The sequence below is a fragment of the Chelonia mydas genome, chromosome 8 (assembly GCF_015237465.2).
Source record: "Chelonia mydas isolate rCheMyd1 chromosome 8, rCheMyd1.pri.v2, whole genome shotgun sequence".
Taxonomy (NCBI): domain Eukaryota; kingdom Metazoa; phylum Chordata; order Testudines; family Cheloniidae; genus Chelonia; species Chelonia mydas.
This window is the reverse complement of record NC_057854.1, coordinates 20870976-20898854: the sequence shown is the minus strand read 5'-3', so window position 1 is coordinate 20898854 and position 27879 is coordinate 20870976. Positions and strand designations below refer to the sequence as shown.

The 27879-nt window shown below is 46.7% G+C and overlaps 1 protein-coding gene across 1 annotated transcript in view; it reads left to right on the top strand.

The window, feature by feature from the left end:
- The window catches only part of STK10 (serine/threonine kinase 10), a 72944-nt gene that overhangs the window by 22032 nt on the left and 23033 nt on the right, over positions 1–27879 (top strand). Inside the window, exons 3-5 of the mRNA XM_037906216.2 lie at positions 21574–21622; positions 24464–24613; positions 26922–26994. Coding sequence (XP_037762144.1) covers positions 21574–21622; positions 24464–24613; positions 26922–26994 — 272 coding nt within the window. The remainder of the gene's footprint in view (positions 1–21573; positions 21623–24463; positions 24614–26921; positions 26995–27879) is intronic.

Sequence of the window (27879 nt, the reverse complement as noted above, 5' to 3'; positions counted from 1 at the left end):
ATGAGGAATTTTAAGTTATAATACATCACTGTGATGCTGTGCTCCATGCACTGTGCCAGTAGTTACTGACTCACCCCACTTTCTTCTGCTCTGGGCAAGGGCTAAGCAAGCTTGTGCTACTTATAAACCGCCCCAAGAAGCTCCCATAATTGCAGTGTTGCCACCTCCCATGACTTTTATCGCGAGCCTGGTGATGTTTGGTGTGCGTTTCTTAAAGCCCAGCTGCTGGAACTGGGGCTCTAAACCAAGGTGGAGACCCTCATGCAAATAAAAGCAAGTTTATAGCCCTTGTGGTTGGGGAGAAAAGCTTGCAAACGTGACCTGAGTGCAGCCTATGGGCTCAGGAACCTGAAGACAATCCCCCCACCTGCCCGCAATATCTATTATTAAAAATAAACTCACAACTCTTTGGGGCCTGGACCTCGTGATTTTTGAATGCTTGGCGTCGGCACTACTGAAATTTCTCTTCTTGGGGAGAGACAATAGCAGCTGTTGGATGCTCTGTCTTCCTCGTTGCTTATTGACTTCTAGACACTGCACGTGTTAGGAGCTGTAGACATGCTTAGAGCAGATAAGGAATGGCCCTGGGCCAGAGGAGCTTGCAGTCTCCTACTTTCAAATGTCTCTACCTGTTTGTGTGTGTTCTCTTTTGGGAGGGCAGGAGGGGGGGAATAAAAAAACCTTTCGGGGGGAGTGGAATTTCTCTTGGACTGATGTTTTCTCCACCAGCCTTTATTCGGAGCACCTGACTTTTTTGACCTGCAGAGAGGGAGTCTGGCTTACAGCTTGACAGTCTGTTTTAACAGTAACAAATATATCCCTTTGGCATCCTGAAAAGAAAAGTCCTGTGAACTTAATACAGAATTAGAACCTCTCTGTGTGAAATCCTGGGCCAGCTGAAGTAAGTGGGAGTTTTTCCATTGATTTTTTTCAGTAAAACCAGGCTTGAACCCTATAGGTTTTTTTGGACCATTCTATAGGATGGATAGAGGATCATTCATATCTCCCAGCTATAGAATTTTACAGGTGGGTTGAAAAACCTAAGTTAAATCAATAGGTTTTTAGGGTAATTTGTATAAAACCCTATTGCTTTAACCCCTATTAATGTCTACAAAGCTCTTCCATAAGGTGTGAAGTTCTAATTGAAGTAAGTTGTGGGTGGGATACTTTTACTGCTTTGCTATAAACTGTGGGTTACTAAAGGAAACCCCCATTATCATGTAAGTAGGCTTTTTCCTGAGACCAATTTAATAATTTTATTAATATGTTAAAATTGGTACAGAGTTTAAGCGTAGAAGTTTCTGGTTATCAGGGAATAAGGTACAGATTATCAAGGGGTGTGAAGTTCGGTTTAGTATTGGGTGGTGTAAGGAATACATAATATGCAATATCCCCGATTGGGGGTAAAAGGTTAACGGGTCAAAGTACAGACATTGAGATATGAGGGTATGTTGTTCATATAATGGCTATGTTCAGGTGTGGAGTACAATGAATGGATACGATGATGAGGATGGATTTATCCTCATTTGGTGAGATTTAATGTTCAGTGAGTTTATGGTTCCAGTTCATATGGTCCAATGGAAAAAGTCTCTCTGTCCCTTTCTCATAGTTGATGCACGATATCGTTCTGGCTCACACCTGGTACTGTCGGTGGCTGGTGATTTGTTCGATGTAGATGTCCCTGGACCATCGGATGGTGTCCGAGACCATGAGGCGCCGCATGAGCCGTGCGTAGCGTCGACCGATCCCACAGGTCCGCAGCACCCGCTCGTTGCAGGGGTCCCAGGCGCCCTAAAACCTCAAGCCTCGGCCTGGTAACTTACCTTTGCCAGAGCACATCTGTAGGCCATCAGAGTTTATTTAGCTAACGGTTTGGCTTAGTGACTCAGTTTATGGAATTGGCCCAGTTTGCTTGCTCTGTATGTGTAAGTACCTAACTGAAGTAGCTTGAGAACAGATTCTGTTACCTTGCAGGTATTTCACTTCCACCACGAAAACCTTTTGAATTTGCAGTGGGCAGATAAATGTGTCTGTTTTGATCATTGTGCATATTGCATGGACATTGTGTGGGCTTCCTGAATTCCAGCTGTATGTAACTATCCATATGGCACCATCACAGTTTCCCTGTCCTCTTGCCCATGGGAATAGGTCATGTCCGTGTCTTTGCATTCCAGATCTGATTGGGGGGAGGGAAAGAACACTGGGCTACACTCTGTTGTAGCCATCCAAGGGAGCAGTGAGGTTAGGGATGGACAGTGTGGGCAAAAATAAGACTAATGTAACTAAAGAGGAGAACTGAAGTCCTGGGTAAGAAATTAACCTTTTCACACTAGCATGTCCTGTTGCATCCATTTCTAGTGATGGCCTTTGCTTTGGGAACACCCAGCTTCAAAGATCCTTATCAAAAGCAAATGGTACCAAGATGGTGCGTTCCGCAGGTTTCTGTTCCCTTTCCCTGTACCAGTTCATACCAAGCATTCTTGAAAATCCTGCATCATAATAAAAAGTTCTTTACCTGCTGCCCCAGGATACTGAGTCCTGTGAGGCGCTGGGTGGCTTTTAACTTCTTTTAATTAGAAATAAAATGTGTGCGGTGTTTGTTTGTTTGTTTGTTTTTTAAAGCTGACACTGAAGTATCAGATTTGCTATGTTAAGTCCAGCTGTCCCAACTTTAAATACCAGGGAAATATTCTCCCTTATACAGTAAGCTTGGGTCATAGAAAGGTGTATTCAGCAGATAACATGTGTGCAAGATACTTTCCCAGGATTCAGAGTAGCAGCCGTGTTAGTCTGTATTCGCAAAAAGAAGAGGAGTACTTGTGGCACCTTAGAGACTAACCAATTTATTTGAGCATAAGCTTTCGTGGGCTACAGCTCACTTCATCAGGTGCATCCTTTCCTTTCCTTTTCCCAGGATGTTTTCCCCCAGAGTCCTTTCCCCTGGAGATGAATACTGTTATGTTTTAATGTTTAACATCTCACTTAGCAGGAGCGTTGCAGGTCTAAATCAGCGCTTTTATGCACTGTTTTGTGCTTTTGTAGTAAATGTTTCTCCTCCCTGAAAGTGCTTTGAACAGTTATACTGTGATTGGCACTGAATAAACCTAAGTACAGCACAGCTCCTGCCCTTGTTAGGTCTCTCATCAACCAACGATTATATCTGTGTCACTAAAATTCACCCCAAACTTGGTCTAACCGGAGAACCTCTGCACAAGCACAGCAGAGGATTCACTGGCTGCTCTGTTTATTTCTAAATACTTACCCATGCCCTAGAACTCAGATGTGACTGCTACGTGATCCAGCTAATCTCTGCCTGGCTGTTGTGCGTTAGCACATCCTCGGCTTGTGGGGGGATGCAGGTTTGGACTCTGTTTCAGAGTAACAGCCGTGTTAGTCTGTATTCGCAAAAAGAAGAGGAGGACTTGTGGCACCTTAGAGACTAACCAATTTATTTGAGCATAAGCTTTCGTGAGCTACAGCTCACTTCATCAGATGCTGTAGCTCACGAAAGCTTATGCTCAAATAAATTGGTTAGTCTCTAAGGTGCCACAAGTACTCCTTTTCTGTTTGGACTCTGACATCCAAGTAGCTCCCTCTGAGGACTGGAAGAGAGTAGCACAAACTGGCTCCTGCAGGTTGCTTAAATGAGTGATTGGCTTTTTGCTCAGTGTGAAATTGCCAAGACCTGGGGGCTTATCCTCAGCTGGTGTTGAAATCAGTAGATCCATGACAATTTATACTATTTTGCTACCACAGGCTCACTGTTCCACTGAGTCTTCCAGTCCCCTCTTCTAATGCTTGTTACCACACCTGGTGTATGACCAGAAAGTCGTACATTCCAAGGTACTGACAAACTTAAAGTTACAGGTGCAGCAGGAATATTTATCTTTGAGGTGGGGTGATCTAGTGAATGTCAGTTTTTATTGTACCGGAGAGACGTGGTTTTTTGTTTGTTTTTTGGGTTTTTTTTATCATTTTCCTGTGTGAGTTCATAAAAACACCCTATGACCTGTTTTCACAAAGTGATCCCTCTATATCTGACCTGTCAGTCCTCAAAGGAAACCTGCACAACACTTTCAGAAGACTAGCCTGGGAACTTAATTTCATTACCCATAAATTTGAGGGAGCTATAGATAGGATTTACCTCCATCCCATCTCACCATGTTACCCCCTGCCTGCACCATCACTGATTTTATTAAATGAAATGCTAAGAACATAAATTTTGCACATAAATTGATATTAATGAAGGTGCTTCCAGGTGGGCGTATTACAGTGATTCAAAACCAAACTGAGAGCCCATCCTGTGATGAGTGATAAATTGCAGTGTTCCTCTCTGGACTCAACTTGAAGGTTTCTTTTTTCTTTTTTCTTTTTTAAAAGTGCTTTTTCAAAGCCTTGAGAGCCATGGAAATATTTCCATTAACTTAAAAACTATTCCATAAAAACAATTAAGAAATGCAAATAAACATTTTCCCTGCTGTGTTTCCAACCCAAGCATCCTAGCACTGTGATCGCTTAGGAGAATCTAAAGCTCAAAGCTGACTAGAAACAAAAGGGAAACCAACTAGTGGCTCTCCACTGTGAAATGCTGATAGATATGTGCAAAAAGTGAATAGCCAGTATCATAACTAAGTAAAATTTTTAAAATTCAGTTGTACTCTATCGTGTCAGTAAAATGTTAGGAAACGTGTGCTTGATGTAATTCAGTGAATCTTAAACTGTGATTCCTTTAAAAACACACCCACCACCTTCTAGGCAGAAACCTTGGTCTGTTCAAATTGGTGAATCTTAACTGAAATTGACAGGCTCCTCCTGAGTGTTTAGCTATTAAATCTTCAGTCCTCATCCTGTCAGGCAAAAGCGTGAGTAGAGGGGCCTTTAAACCATTCCTTGAAGGCCAGCCAACTCAAGCCATATCAGATCAGTGTGGGAAGCAAATTCCAGCTGAGAACCCTCTAACAGTGAAGGCTTTGTCCCAGGTGTTCAGACCAGGCATGTTAGCTCAGCTATTAGGGCACAACAAAGGGGGAGAGGTGGTTTCTCCGTACCAATCTGCCTCTGGTCTGCATCGAGCAGCGGGATAAGTACCACAGCAGCAAACTCTGCAGTTGGGTACTTAATGGCCAGAGCACAATCCCAAACACACTAATTACTGGGATTGGCCACTCGGATGGAAGGGGGAGACTCATGAAAAACCCGTCAGGCTTTGCCTTTAATCCTCCCTGTGATGACCTCAGTACAAAGTGGAGCCATGCAGCTTTGTTCCTTTGAAAACAGGATACTGCAGTTCTCATGCCCCTGGCGTGAGGTGACATAAGTGACCCACCCAGTCACAAAGATGGCAGCTCCTAGTAGCCATAGGCGTGCTCCATCTGACTCCAGAGCGGTGAGTGGAATCTGTTGCCTGCTTGTATTTTTGAACTATTCTTCCCATGGGGAAGCTGAGTAATGAGAGTAATCAAACTGACAGGTCAGAAAGTGGAAACGCCAGTGGGCCGGAAGTTAACTTCCTGTGATGTCCAAAAAAACTAACTGTGACTTACCGGGGGAATGGACTTGTCTTTGCCTTTTGCACCCATTTGATTAGATCGGAAGTGTTTCAACCTGTGTTGTGCTTGGTTTTGAACTCGAATGGGAATGTCCCTCCCCAGCTCTGTCATTAGTTCAAGAAAGTGTTTTGCTACTTCAGAATGTGAGTCTGACTCGGAGGAGTACCTGGGATATGGATCTGTGCTTTAGTGGCTTGCACAGCTGGAAGGACTTTATTTAATCTCGACAATGCAAAGAAGGGCGCTTTCCCTGGTTACTAAACCAGGTGACAGAGCACAGACTAGCAGTTGTGCTCAGATACTCAAAATAGCTTTTTAAACATTTATTTATTTATTTATTTATTTAAGGGGAAATAATGTTTTTGGAAGGTGCCTTTGAGGTTAAAGGCCAATCTGCACCCAAGAGCAGCAATGCAAGGTGCGGCCAATGTCTCCCTCTGCCAGTGTGTTTCAGCGCCCCCTGAAGGGCCCATCTTGCAGTGCCGAGGGGAGCAGGATTGGTTATTTGTATTTGTGCTAGCACCTAAAGACCCCAGCCTCCTTGTGCTAGGCACTGTGCAGATGTATAATAGAGATGGCCTTTGCCATGAAGAGCGTCGTCTAAGGGCGTGTCTACACTACAATCTAAGTCAACCTATGTTGGGTTTACTTATAACCACAGCAGTAATTACTACGGTGGCTGGTGCCCACACTTCTGTCGGTGGTGTGCATGCTCACCAGGAGCACTTCCACCAGCTGAAGAGGGGCAGTGGGAGGGGCTGAGAGCCAGGGTCTCAGCTCTGCACAGCTCCCCCCCAGGAGCTCAGCTGCTTTCCAGCTCTCAGTCCCTGCTGGGGGGGACCACCCGGGGCTTCTTGCCTCTGGCGGGGAGATCTGCACCTGGAGTCCGGTTGGCTGCCATGCTCCCAGGGGGGAGCAGGGAACCCAAGGGGCAGCCCAAGCCGGGAGCCTGCGGGAGAGCCCAGCTCAGAGCGGAGGCCCAGCTGAGGAGCCAGGCTTTCTTCTCAATTTCACGGCTCTAGCCAACAGCCAATGTAAGGAATACATTGTAAACACAGACACTGCATTGCCCTAACTACACTGACATAAGCCCTGCGCCTCTCCTGGAGGTGGAGTTACTATGTGGGTGTAGTAGGGCACATACATTGGCGGGAGCAAGGTTGTAGTGTAGACGCTGGCATAGTTAGGTCGACCTAACTCTGTAGTGTAGACCAAGCCTAAGTCTGCAGCTCATCCGGTGGATACAGCAGATGGGAACACAAGGTAATAATGAGACTGCTGTGATAGCATTGTTCACAGCATCGCTTTATGACCCACTTATTCTTTAGCCTCTCTGCTGAGACAGCCAACAGGGTGCCGTTGTGATGGTGGTTCTGTGATGTAGCCACAAAGAATGGGACTGGGACAACAAATTTATTTTGGAGGGTACCTTCATGTGGTGATGACTGTGGGCTGCTGCCAGCATGGAGTATGGTTGAAGTGGTTACTTAGCAGAGAAAAGACTGTTACCAAGCTCCATTCCAGCCTCTCGGGAACCCTGCATTTCAACATACATCCAACATGGGAATGTTGGCAGTGTGAATATGGCACCAGACTGGGAATCAGGAGAGATGGGTTCCATTCCTGGCTCTGTCATTGACCTGCTGTGTGACCTTGGGCAATTCACTTCCCTTCGCTGTGCCTCAATTTCCCCATCTGTGAAAATGCAGATAACAATGCTAACCACGTTGATCTACAGATGAAAAGTACTATATGAGAGTGTGGTGGTGGTGGTATGATTGTCTTCATGCTTCGTTATAGATGAAGCTCTCCATTGTGAAGTCCAAAAATATGTATGGGGTTTTTTCGCTTATTGTCTTGCTGCCTCTTCCCCTGCTGATGGGGATTGATCTTTTTTATTCCAAATATTTCTCCTTGGAGGTTATTTTGTTCCAGGAAAATGATCTATTATACTTCAAGTCCCTGGTGAATAGTGCCCTTTTCTCATAAAGAGTATTGGCAAGCTTGTAGCTGCCTGTCTTACAGAGAGCTAATTATTTCATTTCCACCTACAGAATATTTGCCATGTCAGACAAGCTGTTGACATTTGGGTTTTTACTGTATTAGCAATGAGGGTTTCTGTATTATTTTATGGCTTAACCAGAGATCTCTAGTATGCACGAGGGCTTGTTGCTGCCTAGGAGGGAGGGTGCAGCTGATGGGGTGGAGTGGATGCTGATTGTTTGTTGGCCCTTCGTGCATTTCTGCGTGGGTGTGACGCTGACCTTGCAGAATTCTATGAAATAGAGTTCATGAAAGACTCTCTCAACCCCTGTGCCATTTGGAGCAGATCCTGTGGGGGCATGGGGCTATGTAAGCAAATTCATAGCTGTTAAGTCCAAAAGGGAGCATTATGGTCATTTAGTCTGACTTCCTGCATAAAACAGGCCATACATTCTTGCTTGGGAACTTACTGGTGAGCTATAGCATCTCTCTTAGAAGAACATTCTGTCTTGTTGTTCAATGTGCCAGACGGTTCACCAACAGCTCACGAGCATCATATGGGGCCAGATTTAGAGCCTGAAGGCAGTGGAACTGGCACCCCTCTCTTCCAGCCCTCGGCATGCATTAGGAAAGCAGCTAACAGGAGAGTACCAGTGAAGGTGCCAAGCTAAGCAGGTGCAGGAATGTGTTCTTCTATCTATTCATTCGCCTTCTGATGGGAGTTTAACCCTTGGACTTCAGACTCTTTTTTTTTTTCTTTTTTTTTTATTGAGGGAAGGAATGTGGCTTAAGGTACCAGGGAGATCCCCTGGACTTTGTAACAAAGTCAAAACTGACTTTCAGTAATGAAAACAATGCTTATGTGATTAAAAATAAAACAAAACAAAAAAACAGAGAGTGGATTCAATCAAATTTGAGGCCAGTTTATGTGAGCAGTAGTTGCTAAAACTAAAACCCGACAACTTAGTATTCTATGCTCTCCTATGTTCCTGAAGAAGATAGTTCAGGTGTTTGGGAAAAAGAGGAAAGTTAACTCTGAATAAAGTTTGGGGTGTAACTTGTAGCAGTGTGAAGCAGACTAGCTTTTAGTCAGTGTGCAGGGGGAAAAGATGTTCTCTTGCGTTATTAACAACCCTTCTAAGGCGGGTGAGTTTGAGATAAATGGAGTGTCTCCTCTGGCAGCTGGCAGAACTGCCCAGCTTCATAATTCTGCGTCTGCCACAGAGGTTCTCAAACTGTGGGTCGCAACCCCATTTTAATGCGGTCACCAGGGCTGGCGGTAGACTTGCTGGGGCACAGGGCTGAAGCCTGAGCCCTGTCACCCTGGGCTTCAGCCTTGGGTGACAGGGCTCAGGTTACAGGCCTCTGGCCTGAGGCTGAAGCTCTTTGGCTTTGGCCCCCCGCACCCAGGGCGGCAGGGCTTGCGATGGCTCAGGCTTCGGTCCCCCTCCTAGGGTCATGTAGTAATTGTTGCTGTCAGAAAGGGGTTGCAATGCAATGAAGTTTGAGAACCACTGCTCTGCCAGATAGGCCAAGAGGAGGGCAGGCTGTCTGCTTCCTTCAGTCTGCTTGTTCTGTATCACAATGCGAACATTACTTTTGCCCTCTCATTTTATCAATGGCAAGTACTTTCTTTCCACAGAAATTTTAATTTCTGCACCCCCAGACCCCATCATGAAATGCTGCCCAGTAGTGTGTGTGTGGGCATGCGCGCACACACCATAGGCACCGACTTCCCCTCTTTCCCATAGGTGCTCGACCCCACCCCTTTGCCCCCCAGCCTCGCCCCCACTCCACCCCTTCCTAGAGATGGCCTGACCTCTCCTTGATTGGAGACCAACCTGTTTCCCATCACTCCAGTGCCTCCCAGCCTCTGTCAATGGATGCTGAAAGAGCATCATGGATGGGTTAAGGAAAGATGTTAATTTGTGTCTGTGCAGAGTCTAGAGGGGAGAGTTAGTATGGTGTCCCCTCGGGCAACAGCCTGCTGGAGAGTGGTCTGCCTCTGAACCACACCTTCTGCCTCTGCCAACACGAATACCTCAAGTCACTTTGGTAAAGTGGTGAAAGGATGCCAGCATTTTCTGTGTAAAGAGCTTGCCAGGAAACGTGATCCTTTCCTGGGCTGGGTGCTATGAAGGGAAATTCTGTCCTGCACCTAAGGCAGGAAATGTTTTCAGTGGGTTGGGATAGTTCACATAGAGGATACTGTTCTAAAGGTGAATTCCTCCAGCTTTATGTATAGCTGGGGAGAGTGGGAGGGGAATGCGTGCTGCACCCAGAGTGTGTCGGGGACACTGGTCTGAAATGTTTGCATTGCAGGATGACTGGGCGGAGGGGAGAAGGAATGGACCAAAGGCCATGACTCTTTTTTTAATAGAGGAAGAAGGGTGGTGCCAGGTTTGCAACTGAAATCTTTTGCACTTGCTTTCTTTTTCTCCATAGTTTAACTGCAGTGCCAGAGAGCTCCAGTCCTCTTTTGAGATATAGATGGCGACTTGTTTACAGGGATTGAATGGCTTTTATCACTCTGAATCTTTCTCTTTTTTTTTTTTTTTTTTTTTTCTTTTCTTTTCTCCCCTCTGAAGCTAGCGGGGTGACTTTCTGTTAATCACAGATGGTGCAATCAGAGGAACTCCATTGTTAGAAATGAAAATGGAAGGACTTCACCCATGATGGGGATGATTATTACCAAGGCAACCAACCGGGTGTTACCCAATGCCACTGGGCTGTTGAAATTTAATCAACAGAACAAGACTCGTGGTTTTCACCCAAACTGACACTGCTTAAGAGTGTTTTCCCTGGTATATTATTAGTCCTCCTGCTTTCCATCTTCTTACAGTGGAAGGAGGACCTGGACCGTCTCTTTACCGTTAAAGCAGACCCTGCCCTCATGTTGCTTAGAGGTTGCAGTTGGAAAAATGATGCCACATAACATTGGTCTTGTGGAGTTTTCTTGTCTCTTGTTTTTCAAAACGTGCTCAGTTTTGTAAGTGAAAATGTTCTCACCACCACCCCTGCAAATGCAGCCTGGACTCTGAGAGTCAAGCTGGGTTCTTTACTTCTACAATATCATTACTGTAATAAGGGATTACAGATGTTGCTGAGGACCCTGTGCTTTCAGTGGGCTGCCTGGGTATAATTCTTTACTAAATTGCATTAATCAGCTTGATGTACACGAGGAGGAGGGGAATCCCGCTCTCACTCAGCGGTGCTGGCTCTGCCTTGCTAATGTGTGTAAAGGGGTGAAGATGTTAGTGGCTGATGTTGGCAGAGAGGATGCTGACACATGCACCCAGGAAGTTGCTTTTCAGAGCAGAACTGTACTTTGCGTCTCAACACTTGAAAGCAGAGCACCAAGGCCCCCCCCCCCCCTTCTGAATTTGTTCATGGGAAGAATCTCTCCCGAGCAGCAGAACAGGAAGAGGATGTTCTGTCAGCGTCATTCCTGACACTTAGTGGAATCTGTTACAAATTACACCTGGTAGGACACGCACACAAGTGCTACAAATTACACCTGGTTACTGGGAGTCAAGGCAGGCTGGAGACAAGGAGGAGGATTTTCACAGGGATTCAGTATCTAAGGATTACTCCTCCTGGTGTATGATGTGCTGGCATTTAAACAATGGTGGGCCCCAAACCAAAATGGAGTCACATGTGCTAACTTTTTCTTAACAAATCCAAAAGGCTTTTTTTATTTAGTAGGTGGAAATCCCTGTTGACCATTCTTCTGATCCTTCATCCCCCATCATACTCTCTCTAATCTAGGGTTCGGTTATCTGTTTTCCCCTGTGACACCAAAAACTTTGGAGGTAGTCTGGGCCCCCTTATCTTGGACTCCCGAGAGAACCCCATCTACCTTTTTGTCCTGCTGTAAAGCACATGTGCTGAATCGGGGTTCCTTATTCAGGCTTGACTAACTCAGCACTGCATAATAGAGGTCTGTGAATCACAGGGCTTGCTGCTATTTGCTGTGTTGCTTCTGCTTTTCCAGTAAGCGGGTGTGATATATGCCAGGAAACCTCAGCTCTTGTTGAGATCTACAACACTGAACACATTTTGCTACTAACGCACCTCAGTACCATGTGCTCCTGACTCTTCCCTCCTTCCCCCTCCCCTCTTCAAATCCACTTTACTTCAGTGAACTGTGCAGGCGAGAAGGATCTTCTATTCTCTGCTGCTTCTGGGCTGAGGTCGCAGCCATACTGTTGTGGAAATACTGCCCCGGCCTATAATTAAACAGTCTTGTGGATTCAAGCAGACTTGGTAAGGGAGTGTGGGTAAACTCCCTGCAGGGCTGGAGAAATAGATCATCTCTTTATCCTCTCCCCCTATACACACCTGCCAGGATTGTTGCTGCTCAAACAGATGGATCACTCCATCTGGCTGTAAAGATCAGTGGTTGCTGATTTTCAAGGCACAACAGGAAATACGGGTGAATGCCTTCCAGGCCGAGATACAGCCGCTGAGCTGGAGGTCACGAGACAAACATTCACTCTTTTTTTTTGTCATTACGAGTGTCTGTCTCTTCCTCTCCCCTGCCATTCATCATTCCCGCTACTCGGTTTCCTTTTGTTTTTTAGTCCAGATCTGAAGTGGCAACATGGTCTCCTAAAGGATAGCTGCTTCAGCGTGAAAAATATTAACACTGCCCAGGTTGGGGTGGGAGAGGGGAAAAATGACGTGGGAACTAGCCTTAAAACAAGACGTAACTAGCTACTGAGTTCGGTGCAGGCTTAGTGGGAGTTCTTAAGAAAGGGGGAAGGTGGAAAGTATATGATTAATTTAGCCTAATTTCTGTATAGGTGTAAATGAAGATGAAGCACGTACTGCAGCACATGGGGCAGTTCCTAGCTTTAACAGCAGGAGCTTGTAAATGAGTCAGAGAACATGGGCCTCGCATCTCTCCCATCACCACCTAAGGCAGCATCTGTGTGTTTACTTAGAAGGCTGTAAACATTCTATACTGGGGTAGTGAATCTGCAGCCAGCGGCACCAGATGATTCTCTGCACTGCACTGTCACATTCCCCCTCCCCCCCCCCCATCAAGTGGTTTCCCCTTTCCCTAGAAATTAACCCTTGGAATGCTGGCACTTTCCAGCCTTCCAGATAAATGAGAGTTTGATAGTGTCACATGACTAAGGTGAAGGGATGGTGCCCAGAGCACTTTCAGCTTATGTGATGAGGGGAGATCGTAAGCTTCCCACATAGGCCTGGCAGTAGTATAGCAAAGAATATGGGAATGCCGCACTGAAAGGTGGCTGTGGCACAGAGGCACAGACGACTTCTGCTTCAAACCCCGCTCCACGCAGCACACACAGCTGCAGGATGCTGCTGCTTATTGTTTTTGTTGTAGTCGAAAAGCAGCCCGCTGATAGCGGTAAAGGTTAAAAACCTCAGCACAGTTCTGCAGAGGAAGTTACTGCTGTTCAGCCCATGTGGCTGGGGATGAGGAGAATTCATGCCTGGGGGTGTACACAATCCAGCACCCAGGAGTTGTGAACTGCTCAATAATAAATGCTTAAATGAAGGGAGCTGACCTGGAACTTTTAAACGCTGCTGTCACTTTGCCTAGCACAGTTTGTACTATCTAATAGCAGCCTTGACACTCCAGAGCAGTGTTGCTGTTAAGATGCAATAGTCTGCTTAATGTTCAGCCACAAAGATAATATCTCTGCAGCATCATAGCAGGGCAGAAACTGTTCTATTGACTCTGCGCTCCCTGCTTAGTCTTGAATGACCACCATGGCTCATCCTTGACCTGGAGACCACAGGTGCTCAGTGCATAGGCTTATGTGACCCTTCATGCCTCTTAAATGCTCAAGGAGTGGGCTTAATTGAGAGGCAGATCTTGCTCATTTAATCCAACTTTAATTACAACTACTAGTGATAGTTCAGAGACATCAGCTGCTCCTCACCATGTGAACTTTCAGTGTATAGGCAAAATAAGTGCAAACTTTTTTAAAAAGAGAGAAGCTACATACATGAGTTTAAACATACCCTAGAAAAAACAGTTACGCTTGAGCTGAATGAGCTCCCTAAACTTGCTTCAGGAAGATTGAAACCATTTATAAAGAAGCTTACTTCCTACTCTGTGTTGGATGATGGAAGGGGCGAGCAAGAGAGCTCTGTGAAAGAGAAAGGAAGTTCATCTGAAACCAGAAACCATGCAAGAATCTGATGACTTGCAGGTTTGGGTCTCTTCATTGTAAACCCTTTGGCAGGCTTCCTCTCCTCCCCCAACTTCTTCCATCAAATTCGTTCCACACCCATTCTGCATGGGCAAATGCAGTGGCTGGTGGGTGAGAAAAAACACGGTTTACTCTTCATTCTTAGCTGTGACATTGTTTTGGGGAGCACTTGGCCTTAACCGTGACCTGATGGGAGCAGAACATTTTTAAAGTGTTTTTGTGACAGGGCACCAATGAACTGTAGCTTCTAGTAGAAGCAGTGGTAAAGGCAGAAAGCGACACTTGTCCTCTGTGAGTGTTTGTTTTTCAGAGCACTAGCGTGACTTCAGCAAACCCCTAGGAATCAGAGGCCCTATATTAAAGATTTGAGTAGCTCCTGGAAATGTGTGAGCATGAGCAAGTTACTGGGCTTTGTGTGCTCATCAGCTTTGCTGGAAAATTGGGTGTGTTCACTTATTGCAGGCTTGGGGAATGAGGATTATTCTGGCTTCTTTGTTACCAAATCTGAAGAGTCCTAATGGGGCTGTAACCAGAGTGAAAGCCCAGGTGGTCCAATACACCATTCCTTCTTTACATATTGAGAGAGTTACTTTTTCTGCAAAGGAACAGATCTGTAACACAGCACGAGCTCTATAATCATTGAGTCAGAAGTGCTCCTGACATTAAATGTGCACTTTTGGGGGGCGGGGGGGGGGGGGTGAGGGTGATGTGGTGGAGTGATGAGCTTTACTTTTACCATATGGGAAATGTGTCCCTCCTGTGGCCCTTTCTGTGTAAATACAGCTGCTGGCTGGCTGCGCAAAGAGCAAGGGGAGGGACAGGTGCTCTGCGGCGGTTTGAAAAAACTTGGAAGGCGTGTGGATTCTTTGGATCCTCTTAAAATCCCCTTCCTGCTGCTTCCCTGAAGCTTTCCAAGTGCACAGGAGAGGGCGTGGGAGGGCTCTTGCTTGGCACCAACATGCGACAGAGACAGGATCTCCCACATAACAGGTGCCCAAGTTAACTATTGTTGCGGGATTCTGGTGAGTCTGTTCGCCCTTGTGATCATAAAAAAGGTAGGTTGTGCCCATGTGCTTGATTCTGGGGGACAAAATTAACCCCTTTGGTGCAGGACTTCCCATTAAACTGAAAACTAGATCAGTGTTGTAGGTATTTCACTCCAACGTCCTGCTCAGGTCTGTGCAGTTGTCTGCAACCTATCAACATCTGTAGTGGCTACAAGAGTCTGAAATACTCTCCTTGCTGCGCGAGTGTGTGTAAGTAATTTGGGGGTAAAGGTGGTGGGGGTAAAGCCCCCATCATAGTATCTGGTGCCAGGGCTAGACAAGAGACTGCTTGTTGCACTTTCAGTAAAGAGATCTCTCTAGACTCTCTGTTGTATCAGTGGTCCTTGTGATTTCTGGTGACATTAACAGTATATTGTCAGCAGTCTGTCTTTTGTCTCTTGGGTCCCTCTGTGATGAAAACAAATACAAACACAGCATGTAGTTGGGTGGTGCTGCATTTACAGCATACAAAGTGTTAATCAAAGACTGAAGAGTGTAACCCACGAGATTTGTGTCTGCTTTAACAACTTGAGTGAAAAGGGGAAAAAAAGCTATTGTTGAGGCTAAATTTCCTCTTCTGGAGCTCAGACCCGTAGATGGGCCCAGCAGGTTTTGCTAAGGAAGTCCTGAACTTGTTGCATTGAAAAAATTATTATAAACAGGATGTTTGCCAAAGCCCCTCTCCTAACTGCTCATAAGAATGCCAGCCCAGACTTTGTTGGCTCTACTGTTGACTCTGAGACTCCTGATTTTGGGGCGGGGGGCGCTGCGGCGGCTAACCACATCTCCAAACCAACCTTTGTAGTTTTAGGAGGCAGCTTCCTGAGAAGGCTGTGCAATCTGCATCCTAACAGCATTAGATCCTGTGCTTGCCAAGGATTATAAATATTGAGTGACCTCTCTGTAGAATAACTGCTGCCTTTGCTGGCTGGCTTCTGCAAGACACCATTAGGGCTGCAGGTGACTGGACAGCACATGCTGAATCTTCGGTTCGCAGTCTGTACGAAACCTGTAGGCTTTTGGTTAGGGAGTGGCTAGAATCCTGGTTTATCGTGCCTTTTGTAAGGCCGCTGTGCCTTGTTGCTGAAGGGTTAAGTGCCAGGCATGTGCTTTGTACCATACAGCATGCATAGTCCCTGTCCTAAAGAGCTTGCCCTCTGAAAGATGCCTGAGGGAAGCCAGAGGGCAGGATGAATAGGCAGTGGATTTTTCTTCTCTCCCTAACCCCCGCCCCCTTTTGAATTATTATTAAACTCTTCTCTAGTGAGGGTTTTTCTTTCTTTTTTTTTTTTTTTTAAAGGGACTGGGGAGAGTTAAGGGGGGCGTGTCATGGGGAGGGTGTGATATCTAGACAAGTCAGCATGGCACAGGGCAGGGAGGAGGAGATGGGAGCAAACAGGGTATTAACATTGGCATCATTCATGGAGTGAGGTGGTACCAGGCTACCTGTGATTTGCAGGGTGACATTGACAGAAAATACAGTACAGTTAGCTAGCTTATCAAAACAGGTGAAAATAGAACTGAGTAAAGGGTTAATCTGTAGCCAATGTCTTTTAATGAGTTACAGGCATAATCAGTGTGCAGAAACATGGACTCTTGTCAACAATTCTTTTTACAACTGTCTAAACTTGCCCAGAACCTCATTTAAATCGGACCACCAGGGTGCCTGCCCTGTGGCATGTGAATGACTGAGAGATCATTACCCTTCGTGCTTTAAATCCTGTCTGTGTAATGTCCAAATCCTGCTTTTTGCCACCTTCCTCAACCCTCTCTCTTTTCATGGCTTCAAGTTCAAGAGTCTTAGTTCCTGGAGACATCCAGGACTGGCTTTCGATGTGGCTTCAGTTTATTAATAGTAATGATGCCTGGGTTTTTATTTTGTGTCAGGCTGGTCCTGTGTGTGTGTGTCCCACTGCATTCTGTGGGATGGAATGTATGGGATAGTGTATCCAGCACTAAAAGATGAACTCAGGTCATTGGACTTCATGCATTTGGAACTGTGAGAGCTGGACTGTTTAAACTCTGATTTCAGGGCTGAAAGGAGCACAAATGCTTTCTAGATGTTTAGACCAACCAGCCCCGACCCTTAGTTATTCATTAGCATCCCCGGCCTAGTTGAAAATGCATACTTTTTTTTTAAACCTTCCAAGATTCCCACTGTCTGGCTTTCTTCCTCCCCGCCTCCCTTCCCCCGCCCCCTTTCTCTGTGCTCAGCCTGTGTTTCAGATGTATTAACTTTCCTGGCTTTCTCTGCCTTCTCCCCTTCTCATACTGTAAACCAAAATGAGGTTTTGCAAAGGTCAAACACATCAAATATTGATCCAAACAAAGCTGGGTTTGTTGCTCCCCCCCCGCCCCATACAAACTCGTAATCTCTCTTCAGGCCAAACCTATAGAACAACCTCCACTCGCTGTGCTGGGAACACAAGTATCCATTCCCAGGGAACTCTGGGGGTCTGGAGTGACGGCAGGCTCCTGTTGCACAAGAACCCCCTAGATGACGCTTCCCACCTGTGTCAGCTGACTGGCTCTGTGGCACTCCATTCTCTTTCAAGGGTGACTGCGTTTGAGGGAGGATGCTTTAGAGTATTTTGACCGTAAATGCTTCAGTGGGAGGTGTAACCCAGCAGAAGGGTGGTCTGGGAACCAGTTTAACATCCAGGCGTCTAAAGGTATGTCTACACAGCAAAGAAAAACCTGGGGCTGGCCCCATGGAGCTTGGGCTGAGGGGCTGTTTTATTGCTGTGTAGATGTTTGCACTGGGGCTGGAGCCCAGGCTCTGGGATCCTCCCACCCTGCAGGGTCCTTGAGCCAGGGCTCCAGCCCAAGTCCAGAACTCTATGCCACAGTGAAACAGCCTCTCAGCCCCAGCCCGAGTCGGCTGGCACAGGTCAGCAGTGGGTGTCTAGTTGCTGTGTAGACATACCCTAAGGGGCTGACTGTGAGATGCTCAGAACTTGCTCTGCCCATTGAAGTCAGTGGGACTCCTTACAGGTGTAAGTGCCTCAGGGCTGGGCTTTGAGTTCCGATCTCTTCTTGGAGCTCTGCCCCCTGCCATTTACAGCTTCAAAGAATTCAAAGTACAAAAGTAAACATGGATGCTCCCAGAACAGGACTTGCATGTGGCTGGAACCTTCTGGCACAGCGCAGGAAGCATGTTGGTGACTGCTCATTGGGAATCTGAACTGACCCTTATATACTGACTTCTCCTGGGCTGAGCTCGAGGTTTGTGAACCCCAGGGTGAAGGTAGGTCCAAGAACTGAACCCAGGTGTACTGCCTGGTGGTACAAGGAACTACTGGCAGCTTCTGGTTGGCCCTTCTTCATGAAAGCAATGTAAGTGGTGCTGAGCTGTCTGAATGAAGGGAGTCCAATCCCTTCTCGATGGTCCTGCTCTGACACTGCTGCTCCCGGAAAGAGCAGAGGGGGATTCTTGTTTTTCAATAGCCTTAGCATCTTATCCTTCCCCATTACGTGACTGAATGTACCACTGCTAAAAAACTCCATGCCAGTCCCCATCATTCTGGATTGTTTGCCCTCTAATGCTCAGTCCAGGGGAAGTGCTTTTTCCCCTTTGGCACTTTCTCCTCTGCCTCATTCCTCGCAATTCTGCAGGTGAAGACGCCTTTGCCTCGTGCTGCTGCATCTGCCGTGGATCTCTTAACCCGGTCCAGGGTAATTTCCTCACTGACTCCAGAGAGCCAGCTGGCACTCAGTACAGTGATTGTAAGGGACACAAAGTAGTACATTTCCCTTCTATAGGGCAAAAAAGCACAACAAAAATTATTAGGAGTATGGAACAGCTTCCGTATGAGGAGAAATGAATAAGACTGGGATTTTTCAGTTTGGAAAAGAGATGACTAAGGTGGGGATATGATAGAGGTCTATAAAATCATGACTGGTGTGGAGAAAGTGAATAAGGATGTGTTTACTCCTTCTCATAACACAAGGACTAGGGATCATTAAATGAAATTAATAGGCAGCAGGTTTAACACAAACGAAAGTATTTCTTCACACAACGCACAGTCAACCTGTGGAACTCCTTGCCAGAGGATGTTCTGAGGGCCAAGACTATAACAGGGTTCAAAAAAGAACTAGATAAGTTCATGGAGGATAAGTCCATCAATGGCTATTAGCCAGGATGGCCAGGGATGGTGTCCTTAGCCTCTGTTTGCCAGAAGCTGGGAATGGGCGACAGGGGATGGATCACTTGATGATGACCTGTTCTGTTCATTTCCTCTGGGGCACCTGGCACTGGCCACTGTTGGAAGACCGGATACTGGACTAGATGAATCTTTGGTCTGACCCAGTGTTGCAGTTCTTCTGTTCTATAGCACCTTCAGTATGAGGAGCTCAAAGCATTGTAGAGACTAATGAATTATACCTCAGGTGGTCTCGAAAACAGGGAAGCATTATTTCCATTGCGCACCTGTGCAATCTGAGGCAGAAGGAGTGCGATGTGACTTGGCCAAAGTTGCGCAGTGAGTCAGTTGGAAAGCTGGGAATTAAATCCAAATCTCCTGAGTCCTAGTCCTGTGCTTTTTAACCATAAGAGTGTCCTTCCCCAAAGCGGTGTGGATCAGTATTACCTCAGCGTGAAATGCCTGGCTCCACACAGAGCTGTAGGTCACTCCGCTCCATCCTCAGTCGCCCCATCTAAAAGGGGGCTTAGCTTAGTTGGTTATTGTCCTCAGAAGCAAACTCTGGCCACTAAACCTCTCTGCATGTTGCCCTGTGTGGTACCAGGATGTGAAAAGAGACACAGTCAGGGTGGTTTTATAGTGCAAGGTATCTTTCCATACTCTTATCTCAGACCCTGAAAGATTGAAAATGGACTCTTTGCTTACCTGAGCCCACTTCTGTCCCATGAATGCATGCTGTGGTTGTTGGGCTGCTCTGGGGAGCTGCGCTGTTGGCACAGAGCAGCTCTTTTTGAAGTACGGTGTTTGAAGCATTCTCACTGAGATGGATGGGTGTGAGAGGCCGGGCTGGAAACCCAGGCAGTCTGCAGACCAGTGCCAGTGGGCTTGGGTGGCCCAACTTTGGACCCACCAACCTGGATGAGATCCCTCTCTAACATACAGTAAAGCGGCCTTATGTGATTGAGTCTCCAATGCTGCAGCTTCTTTGCCTGGGATCTCCTGAAGGGTGCAGTTGTGTGATCATCTAGCACTGCAGCACGCTGAGGCATAATCTCAAATGTCACTAATCCATTCTTGTGTCTAATCCTACTATGTAGAGGCTTTTGTTCTTGAGCGAGGAGTAAATCACTAGCCAGGCTGCAATCGTATTAGCGTTTGCTGGTCAATTTGGAAAGCCTCTTAGCTTTCTGCATGGAAATATGGTATCCACATGGCTTCTGCTGGCACTTCCTGCAAGTAGCATGTTGGCTGCGGCGAGAGCAGCACGGCAAGGAGGGCTAGCCTGGTGGCTGCAGCTTTGTAGCACATGTGGGAGATTTGTCTTGTCTATCTCACCATTGGGCTATTGGCGCAGGGCCTGGCTCTTCAGCAGTGATCATATCAACAGATTAAGCAGCAGCACTGGGTGAGGGGATGCCAGAAGGTTAGTCACTGTGGCTATGTCTGTACTAGACGGAAAGGGTTCTTCCATCGCTGTAGTAAATCCATTTCTCCAAGAGGAAGTACCTAGTTCGAAGAAAGAATTCTTCCAGTGGCCTAGTGCTGTCTACACTAGGGCTTAGGTCAGCTTAAACTATATCTCTCGGGGTGTGAATTTTTCACATGGTTGAGTGACATAGCTGGGTCTGACCAAACTTTCTGGGACTTGGCCTTGAAGGGTGTTTGGTGATGGTGCAGGAGGATGCGGGGATACCAGCCGATACGTAGTATATCCTCCATAGTGGAGGTAACAAAGATCTGGCAGTTACTACAGCTCTGTACTGAAAATTTTTTCCTTAAATCACTTATAAAACCAGGAGAAAGCTGCTAACTGTGGAGCAATCAAAACCAAACGTAAAAAAGCCCCTTTAAAAAAAAAAAAAGTGATCTAGTAATTCCAGCCACGTCAGCTCTCTGCTGTGACAGTTATCTCATCCTGTTGGCAAGTCCACCGCCCTGGAACAGCCCCTGCTGTATCAAAAGCTGTAAACAAACATGAAGCCTTAAGGCTGCTCCAAATGGGCCTCCAGGTATGGGGGTCTAGGCTGGCTTTGATTCACGTGTGTGTCAGCATAATAATAAAACAAAACTTCCTTCACTGTAGCCAAGTAAAGCTCTGTCCTGCTTCCTAAGATTGTGGGCCGTGGGGACCTCAGGGAAGCTCTCGGAGGGATGTGCTCTGCGTGTGTGCATCCTTTCTGTCGGGAACAACAGAGTGCCATGTGGATTCTGTCCCATGATCGCCTGGGAGATCTCTCACTCCAGGAGCACATGGCATATGTAGAACTTGCGGTTTTGTAGCATCAGGAATGAAACTCTGGCTAACAAAAAACACTGACAGGTTTCAGAGTAACAGCCGTGTTAGTCTGTATTCGCAAAAAGAAAAGGAGTACTTGTGGCACCTTAGAGATTAATTGGTTAGTCTCTAAGGTGCCACAAGTACTCCTTTTCTTTTTGAAAAAACACTGAGTGTCTCTGTGCTGCCTCCGGAGTGGTGAATAAATCTGAGCAGGACAGAGGGTTAGCAAAAGCTAGCCTTGTCTGAGTGGGGAGGCGGAAGTAGTTTTGACTCCAGCACAAGCCCTTTTTGCTCCCTTTTCCCTGTCACATGGGCTGTACTCAGAAATACAGGTTTCAGATCTCTTTATAACTGATTTTAACCCCTCTCTCTTTGTTTTGCTAGATCATGATTGAGTTTTGCCCTGGTGGGGCAGTGGATGCCGTCATGCTAGGTAAGTGCTGCAAATCAATATCCTTACTTTGACTAGGGACATGTCGGAGACAGAGAAATCAGCACGCCAAGGACTGCAGGGCAGCCCCCCCCCGCCACGTAATGTTCTTGTGCTCCTTAGCAGCAGACGTGACATCCTCCACTATCCTCCCAAGGCGTGGCTTCTTGCATGGCTTTTGTAGGGGGGTGGGTTGTGGTTTTCTGTGTAACTAAATAGAAACCCTGCTGCAGCCTTAACTATGGAGCCTCTGCCTCTTCTCCATAATCTGCGTGTTGGCTAAGTTGGCAACCTCTGGGCATCTTCCTAGCTCCTTGTGTCATTCTGCTGCGTGGTCTATAGATTGCTCAGTGTTGGCAAGCAGTGGGGTGGGAGTGATTTTTTTTTTTTTTTTTTTTTTTTTTAAGGGGGGATGGGTGCCTATAATACTTTCAGCCTGAGGAGGTCTCTTTTGGGACTCCATTTTTTATACAGCATGCTGATGCCGTGTCAATTGTATGCGCCTAAGGAAAGCCCTGCAGTAAAAGGAAAAGGGGTTTAGCTGTTAATCTGGGCGTCATTGACATTGAGTCTCACGGAGTCTCTTTCTACCCCTGGCGTCAGTAATCCATCGAAACAGCTAGTGTTAGAGTAGACTGAGACTTACATTAATGCCATGAAGCCACCACTTTAACTCCTCCCTTCCACATGTGGGCCCTGCCTCCCATTGAGAGGAGCTGGCCTTTGATTGCTATGAAGCATACTGATGTCAGCTAGAGTAGCACAGTTGCAGCCAGAAGCCCCAATTGGCATCACAGCCCCATTGTGCCGGGCACTGTACAAACCTATATGAAGCCACAGTCCCTCCCTAAAAGAGGCTCCCCCTGTCGGGGAGTGACAGCAGTGCTCCTGGTCTCTGCTCATCTGGAGGCTGTGGGATAAGGTCACAACCTCGACTTAGGTCACTTTCTCCTGGGGTTTTTTCCCCAGTGGTCATGAAGATCTGACTATTTTCTCCTGCAGAAGTGTGCTGAGCCCATCACTTTCAGTTCCCAGTCTGCAAATCGGAAACCTGTGCCTAATTCAGGAAACTTGCCTAAAGAACTGCAGTGTTCCGCTGTGGTGTCCAAATCACCATATCTTATGGTAGCCTGGCATCTGTGTTTGGGGGCAAGGACACCCAGTTGATAAGGGACGATGCGCTCTCTACCGCGAAGCTGCACTCTCAGTGCTGGGGCTGTGGTGTGGAATTGCTATGGTTGAGCTTTCCAACTGAGTGGTGGGTCCCAGTGGGGCAGGAGAGCTCCAACCCACCTAACAGAAACTAGGGATGCTAAGTCTCTTGGGGCTCTAGACTCCTGTCTGATCAGGCCTGGTATCTCCTGTTTCATAGCCAGGCAGCCAGCCTTGCAGAGAATTTGGTTTAGAATGGGGGAGGGAGGAAATAGGTATTACAAAATCCTAACTGACTGGCCTGGCCATATAAACCAGGAGATGGTGATGTTGCCATAATCTCCCAGTTCCACGGTTACCAGTATCGGGGTATATTCAATAGGTTATTGGGGATCGGGAAAGGCTGCTGCCCATGTAGGTAAATCAGTCCCAAGAGGGTCTGACTAAGAGTTTCTTAACAGTAGAGGTGGTCTGGAAGACAGGGGAATGAGAAAGTCACAACCATTTACATTTGCCTTTGACTTTGTCTTGATAGCATGCTCCTGAACAGCTGTGCATTGAAAGCCTTGCTTCGGCCAGGCTCTTAGCTGAGGGTCACTGAAAATCTCCAGCTTTGAGTTACTGAAGGGAAGCGGGAGGTGGAAAAGTAGGAAGAAAAACAAAACCGCTGAACCAGCATCTTTTCTCTGATTCTGCGATTAAGTTCCTTGGCTTTGAATGAATGGCTGTCCTACTTAACATAAGCTCTCTTCAGTCCTTGAGTCTGCCCCCTCCTTTGGTGTACAATAGGCTCTTCTAGCTGCCTGGAACACAGCTACATCTATTCCAGCTGCCCGGATCTGCAGGTTCCAGTGTTGTCGATTTTTTTACTAAACTTTGGGCACAGAGGGAAGATTTAACACAAGGAGGCTGGGTGGGGAGAGGGGAGTGGAGGCCTGACTCTTCTCAACATTCTGCAAGGTAGACGGTTTGCTGAGATGGTGCCTTGCGATAAAGGTCATAGAGTGAGGATCTCCCTGATTGGTGAGGGAGAGCACACAGGAACATAACTTTGTTTCTTGGGCGTCTCAACGAGCTGCAGAAAGAGAAGGTTGCTGTCGTTACCATTGGGCCAACAAATTTGTATGAATTGTGCACGTGTCTGGTGACTAGGCCTAGCACCACTCAGGTCATGTCTCTCCTTGTGGCCAGCTTCTCACTGTTTGGGGCAGGGATTGCAGTCCTCCTTGCCTTAGTGTGCAAATCAGTATCTCAGTGCAGATTCTGGTGTCTCCTGCAATTAGAATTCAGGTCTGTTCTCTCCACAGTGCACCAGTGGTGAGTACTTCTGTCCAGCCCTCAAGGTGGGAAATCAGACTCCCTTTTAGGATTCCAGGGATGACTGATCTATAGGCTTCCCTCAAAGGGAAATGTGTGTGCCATCTGTGACGCTCTCATGCCAGTTGACCAACGTGTGTGTCCCAGGGAGTTCAATAGAACACCAGTTCTGAAAGCATGTGGGAATATTGTGCTCTGAGTTTAGGGAATTAACTTTCTCAATACTGGAGCGATTTGTATTGGTGTCCCACTGACCTAACCGATGTATAGTGGCCATATACAGGTTGCTGCACAGTCTCTGGGTCACAGGCTGCATCTGTTGCTCAAGTGAAGCCTCTCTAATCCCCTCTTGGTTTAACTGCTGTCTCTCTGCAGAGTTGGATCGAGGCCTGACGGAACCCCAGATTCAAGTGATTTGCCGCCAGATGTTAGAGGCTCTTGTCTACCTCCACAGTAAAAAGATCATCCACCGTGACTTAAAGGCAGGCAATGTACTACTGACCCAGGATGGAGATATCAAACTCGGTGAGCTTTTAGTTGGGGATGTCACAGTGAGGGAAGATGGGTGCATGCTTGCTAGGTGTATAATTCTGAATTGGTGGCGATTCAGTCTCCCCTGAGTAGCGTTGCTGTACTTGTGACTGTATTGTAATAAACTCTTAGCAATTGTGCACAGTCTCTTACAAGCCACATTTTAAGAAGCCTTGGTTGTTATCTGTACGTCAGAAACAAAACTTCAGGTTAACATTTTTTCAAATGCAAAACATTCCTCCAATGGGAGAGGGGTAATGTGCACTGGTTTGTAAGGGTCTCTTGCCCTGAAGCCTTGCTTCTCATCCTTATCTATTGGGTATGGTTATAGGAGGAAGGGGGCCGGCTTGATGTCACTCAGTAGGATACACGCTTGGGAGGCAAAATCTGCTGTGAAACTAGCCAGTGTGTTTAATCTGAGGAGTTTACTTAATACCTGGTGGAAATAAAGATGCTGGGAAGCTTTCTGCCCACTACTGGGGCAGAAGACTAGAACGGAAGCAAGACAGTTGGAAGGAATAAAGACGTTGCTGCTTGAGCAAAGCCGGCTGCCTTCTGGCTGCACCTCAGCTTTCAGAAACCTGCTGCTCTATAGATTTTCTTTAACCTGAAGCTCAGGTTTGGCAGCTGAGCAAATGGGAGATGGAAATGAGGAAGGGGAGCATGTCTCTCTTTTTTTCCCATCAGCTATCGTGTAAGGGGACTTCCTACAGTGAGGGAGTGTTGGTCTGGCTTGCACATCCTTCAGGAAATTGCTTCACCAGGTCTTCCGCCCGAATGTCTTCATGGGTACTGTAACACACTGGCTTGTTGAACAGTCACTCAGGGTCAGGCAGCGGCTTTGGATCATGCGTTATGAATTCTCCTCTGAAAAATGTACCACAGGTGATGCCAACACTTGCATAAAAGGTGCAGAATTTTCCTGCTGTTCTGCAATTGTGGTTACAATAGGGAAAGGAACAGAGTTGTATTACGTTTAGGGCATCTCTCTTCTGTCCAGTCGCTCCTTGCAGTGATGGTTCTTCTGTTATTTTAATCACTGTTTCTGTTTTGTTTCGCATCTTGCGGGATGCCCAGAAATTGTACTTTGGGTGTGAAACATGTGCAATGCAAAAACAGGCAGTATTCTACAGTCTCCCCTTTCCCAGGGGAATATCAATGCTGGAGTAATGTGCCAGACTGGCAGGGCTGGAGACTGGACTAATTCCTCTATCCACAGAGCAGGCCTGGCACAAGGCAGGGCAAGCTTCCCTGAAGAGCTGCTCTGCCAACATGCTGTGAGCCTGAGTTGAATTGACCTCCCTCTACTCCCTAGGGATGAGAGGCAATTCTTTCTCTGCAGCCCAGCCCGTATTGTACAAGGCCTCTCTCTTGAGGCTGCCAACAGGAATGATGGTGCTGGTAGTGATGGTGGGCTTTTATGATGTGTCTGGGAACAGGACTGAGATCTGTTCCAGTTCATTACATGGGAACCAGTGAACAGGCAACAGGTGACCATTTAAATCTTCCTGTGGGCCACATTCAATCAGCAACCCAGAATCACTTGACCCTTCTAACTCAGCTCCTTAAGGGATATATGATGGGATGGGGGAAGGAATCTTCCAAAGAGAATAAGAACCACAGAGACGGGGCTGGGCTGGAATGAGAGCAAAACTGATGACCTCTTAGAGTTGTGAGAATGGCCATACTGGGTCAGATCAATGGTCCATCTACCCCAGTATCCTGTCTTCCAACAGTAGCCAATCCCAGGTGCTTCAGAGGGAATGAACAGAACACGGCAATTATTGAGTGATCCATCCCCGTTATCCACTCCCAGCTTCTGGCAGTTAGAGGCTTAGGGACACCCAAGGCATGAGGTTGCTTGTGGAGTCTTATTGAGTTGGTTGGTGCTGCCTAAAGTGTCTCTTCTGTAGCAGGCACAGAATTCTTCCTGTTAACCAGGAGGGAGATGGCTAATGTCACTTAATAATTACCATTTGTTGGATTGTGGGGAAGGGAAAGGAGGTAATTTTGACTTTTACTTTTGAGACATAAATAAGGCAGACTTCTTGTTAACAAATTGTGCCTCTAAGAGACTTGGCAAATGGGCTTGCATGGAGTATCTGCTCTTTTATGTCTTGCAAAGAGGTCCATTAACCTGGAGAAATATTCTTAGGGTCTCACAGGTGGAAGGAACTCATAGGTATGTTTAATTCACAGTATTTGGTCTAGAGAGGATGCATATTCATACTGCATGGCACTCTTGGCTTTGCTTTACGATTTGGTTCTTTTAGAGCATCTAATGTGATTAATCTCTTTGCAGCTGACTTTGGAGTGTCTGCCAAAAACATTAAAACTTTGCAGAGACGAGATTCCTTCATTGGGACCCCTTACTGGTGAGTAAACTGGCTTGTTCAGCAGCCTTATGTTGAAAGGTGAATTCAGTGGGAGCTGTGCATTCTCAGCACCTTTTGGAGGTCAGACCAGAAATCTAGGAGTATAACATTGTCTTGCTAGGGACGAGGATATGATGAACATAGGGTCCACTTAACCAGGTTGCCTTATCGAGTGTGGATAGGAGGATTTAGCATATGTTCAGAAATCTTAAGAAAAAAATAACGAAAATACCCGTTCTGTACCCTCTCTGCTTTCAAGAGTCTCCCCAACTGTGTATATCGTAAAGGGGCATCAAGGAGTGTGTTGGGGCAGCTGGAGATGAACAGAAATGCTCTTCAGAATACTCTTCTGTTGGAATGGCACCCCTCCCTCAAACCCAGTGCAATTTCTACAACTTGGAAGTGGGTGGAATCTGGGACATGTGCTCTCTCTCGTTCCTCCTCCCCCACCACATATGGTGGAATGTTCTTTGAAGCAGCTCCAAGTGCATGGGAGCCACAACTCACTCTAGGAATTTAATCTCTAAATCACCCTTGTGCTGAAGGAATGGGATCAATGAGCATTAATTTATTGTCTGAAGCAGCATCCGTGCCAGATGTCACCGCCCTGGAGGTTTTCACAGACTGCCTAGGCTGTCTCAGCCGATCTGGGAATGGGGGAGGAGGAGGGGAAATATGGGTCTTGTCAAACCGTGGGAAGGCTGCTGTTCCCCCTTGGCTAGCTCTGAAGTCCTATTTCAGGTGAAGGTCCAGTGCTGCAGATCAATGAGATGGTTTAAATACTGACTCCTGGGGCTTGTATGCAGTCAGGCTACTTTTGGAAACATGCTTGTGTTGGTAGCAGGATGCCTCGGACAGTCCTCACTCCCCCTTGTGCTCTCCCTC